This window comes from Macadamia integrifolia, chromosome 2 (assembly GCF_013358625.1).
Source record: "Macadamia integrifolia cultivar HAES 741 chromosome 2, SCU_Mint_v3, whole genome shotgun sequence".
NCBI classification, from domain to species: domain Eukaryota; kingdom Viridiplantae; phylum Streptophyta; class Magnoliopsida; order Proteales; family Proteaceae; genus Macadamia; species Macadamia integrifolia.
The window spans coordinates 43,433,967-43,437,278 of record NC_056558.1 but is presented as its reverse complement, the minus strand read 5'-3'; the positions used below and the strand labels follow the sequence as shown (position 1 = coordinate 43,437,278).

The window sequence follows — 3,312 nt, the reverse complement described above, 5'->3', positions numbered from 1 at the left end:
GGGTGGGGGTGTGGAGGGGCATAAGAGTGTAGAGGGGGAGTAGGATATTAGATGCTACAATCAAACCTTCATGAGATTACAGTAAATTACATTTCAGAAAGTGATTTCTAGCATTCAACTGGCATAATCAACCTTCATGGAACGGAGTAAAGTCATGAACTCATGATAGGTCCCCCTTAGAGTAGAGTCATGAACTCATGATAGGTCCCCCTTATATGCATAGCTGTGAAGGCATCGGCTAGTCGTCGCCTCAACGTCCAGGAGGTTTTCCTAGGGCATAGGAGACAATCGCCTTGTTGTACTGTATGTCGCCTTGGGTTTTGTCTCTTATTTATGCCAAATATCATTTAACTAAATGTTTTTATTTTATTTACTTAAGATATTATTTATAAATAAGCAAATACCCCCCTATTTGAATCCAATAAAAATAGTTTAAAAATCAAATGATAAATGATAAAAAGTCAACCCCCTAACGCAAGAACAAAAATTGGATTTTGGTTATAGGGGCGATTTTCAACTTTTAAATGTTGATGTCTTTCTCAATTATGAAAAATTTTATAAATTCTATCATGTTAACGCATTGCTAAAAGCCAAAAGTCTAGTAAAATAACCTTTTGTTTTGATATCTATAAAATTATTTTCATTCAGGCGATTTTAACAGCATTCGCGCACTTGAAAATAAGTTTGACTGGAACATAACTTTGTTGTTACAACTCAGATTTAAGTAATCTTAGGCTTGTTGGAAAACTGATTTTATGTTATAACTAATACAAAAAGTCTCATGTAAAAATAAAATCATTTGACCAATCAAACTTAATATAAAACAAGAGCATTTCTCTAAATATTGTTTTTTTATAACTTAATATGACTTAATGTTAATTTTTTATGATTTAATATGGCTAAATGTTGATTTTTAATGACTTGATGTTGCTTAATATTGATTTTTTTATGATACATGGTATATATAGCTTACTAAATAATGTTAGAAAATAGGGAAAATGAAAAAACCACTTGTTCGCCTTAAGGCGAGCACCTTCTCACCTAAGCACTTAGACAACCCTCCACCACCTTGGTTCGCCTTAGTGTTGTGACAACTATGCTTATATACAAGGCATACACAAGCAAAAGAGAAAAACAAATATTTTGTAGGTTGGAGAAACATCCACTGCTTTTCTCCAAGTCTTCATGAAGTATCCAACATTCCCTCACAATAAAATAGCTACAGGGACCATCCATCAGGTTGGTCTTGGAACCAGTGAGGCAATCAGATTTACCTTATGTGGGACGCCAAGATATAATCCCACAATAGTAGGCTTCGAAAGACCAACAACCAACCATACAATAAGTATAAGAATGAAGAAGAAACTTATATACAGAAATAGATCACCGAAAAATTGAAGGAACAAGAGAGCTAAGGGACTGTCAAACATTAAGAGTAGCAAGGTTTTACAATCAAATGACAATAGCTGAAAACCATAACCCATAAACTGAAGTGCCTACATAAGATCATGATTTGACAATTCAAACTGCACACATGCACACAGAAAAAGGAGGCAGCTAAAAGGCTCCTGCTCAGATTTCGTCTTGCTCATGACAACAGAACCTCCTACCAACAGATCATATCAAACTAGGAAAAAAGGAACCAACTTAATTAATACTCCCCAACTAAAACTCTCAATATAACTAAGAACAGGAAGTTACCAAAAACAGTAATTTACAGGATTACTATAAATAGTAAACTTGTAACCAAGAAAACTATTTAAAAAATAATTCTGCCACAAATAGTAGATTGAAAACATTATAATAAAACACTCCTGCATCACCTAGATTCAAATCATGGATAATCAGCACACCACATTGGGCCTCCCCCTCCCAATGTCCTGAAATTTCCCTATCATTGTGAACCATAATTCCTTTCTACGAGAAGTTCTGCAGAGAACACCACATCCACTGGTTTTGGCAACAAGAGTTGGACATGATTGTGAATATAGAGACAAGACAGCAATGATCAAAGAGGAAGTCCTCCTCAATGTCTAAAGTTGTGAAATAGTAAAGTTATACACAGAAAGGAGTCTAATTCTCAAGGGTGGTGGTATCTCGCAGTATCATCCACCAAAGCATTCAAATTATGCGTTATTCCAAGACAGGGTTTCTCCATGTCATCTACCAAAACACATTACACATTCCGGTCAGAGAAATAGACTTCAGAGATAAGGGTGGAGGAAAAGGAAAAGAATTGGCAAAATTGGATGTTCATGACCATTAGATACGTAAAATTATGCAGATGTCAAGAAGACTTCTTTCCATTTTTGTATCATGGTCAGTGCATATATCACCAAATTCATTACAGTCTTTTTAAGGATGTTGGAAAGAAGTAGATAATTGGATGGTAAAGAAGTTTTTCATGGTAATAATACAGAAAAAAATATAACAAGCCAACCTTGAATATGACAAATCACTTCCACAGGTTGAGATTTCCGGGGTGGAGTCAGAAAGACCATTGCTACCTGCTCCTTGCACACTTTCAGGCAATGCCGAGCCAGAAAGTTTCTTCTCCACAACATTTGTGGCCGATATAGGTGTGTTGCTTTCACAAAGTATGCTGCCATCTGAAAAAGATCTTTTGAAACATGACCTACAAATAGAGAAAATGATTACCAAGTGAGCTGCGGCAATGTAAATTACAAGAACAATCTTCAGGTTAAAAGAGCCAAGAAGCCCCAATTCTTGACTGGAGGGGACACCAAAGGTCTCTGCCCTTACATCCCTTGGATAGATAGAGAGGGAGGGCAGAGCTTTTGGTTTTTTCATGTTATGTTGTCAAAGAGTTGAACAATGAAAGTAGATGGCAAATGCCCGATCAAATTGATCGAGTCATGTAGGAAAAAGATTCAAGTCTATAGTCAGTGTGTTAGGATGCCTCAGCTGCATACATCACTGCACTATGAGCATGGGAGAAGTAACATATAGAACCATTTGTAAGCTGAGAAATGCTCAGCATGTAGAACCAAACTTCACCACTATTATTACCATTTGGCAACTAAGAAATGATCTAATGGCCTTGATCATTTGAAAGCTGCAGAGCGAGACTAAACATATTCCAATCGACCATGAGCTGCAGCAACCGGACCATGTGGTATGTGGGTTAACTGGGGCTCAGCAGGCAAGCCATTTTACCAAATAAAATTTTATCAAGAATCTGATTAACTTGTTCTAATGAACTCCTAAGTACTAGCTTGTTCTACAAATAACAAAATTAAAATCTATAAAGTTATGCACAACTGAAGGTTTCCTAATCCTACCACAGCTCCC

At 36.4% G+C, this 3,312-nt stretch overlaps 1 protein-coding gene across 2 annotated transcripts in view; it reads right to left on the bottom strand.

Annotated features, from left to right (window-relative positions):
* Nucleotides 1–3,312, bottom strand: part of LOC122066653 (phosphoinositide phosphatase SAC2-like) — a 37,487-nt gene that overhangs the window by 8,200 nt on the left and 25,975 nt on the right. For both annotated transcript variants that reach the window (XM_042630502.1, XM_042630492.1), the window contains exon 14: nucleotides 2,441–2,635. In XM_042630502.1, the coding sequence (XP_042486436.1) occupies nucleotides 2,441–2,635 (195 nt within the window). The remainder of the gene's footprint in view (nucleotides 1–2,440; nucleotides 2,636–3,312) is intronic.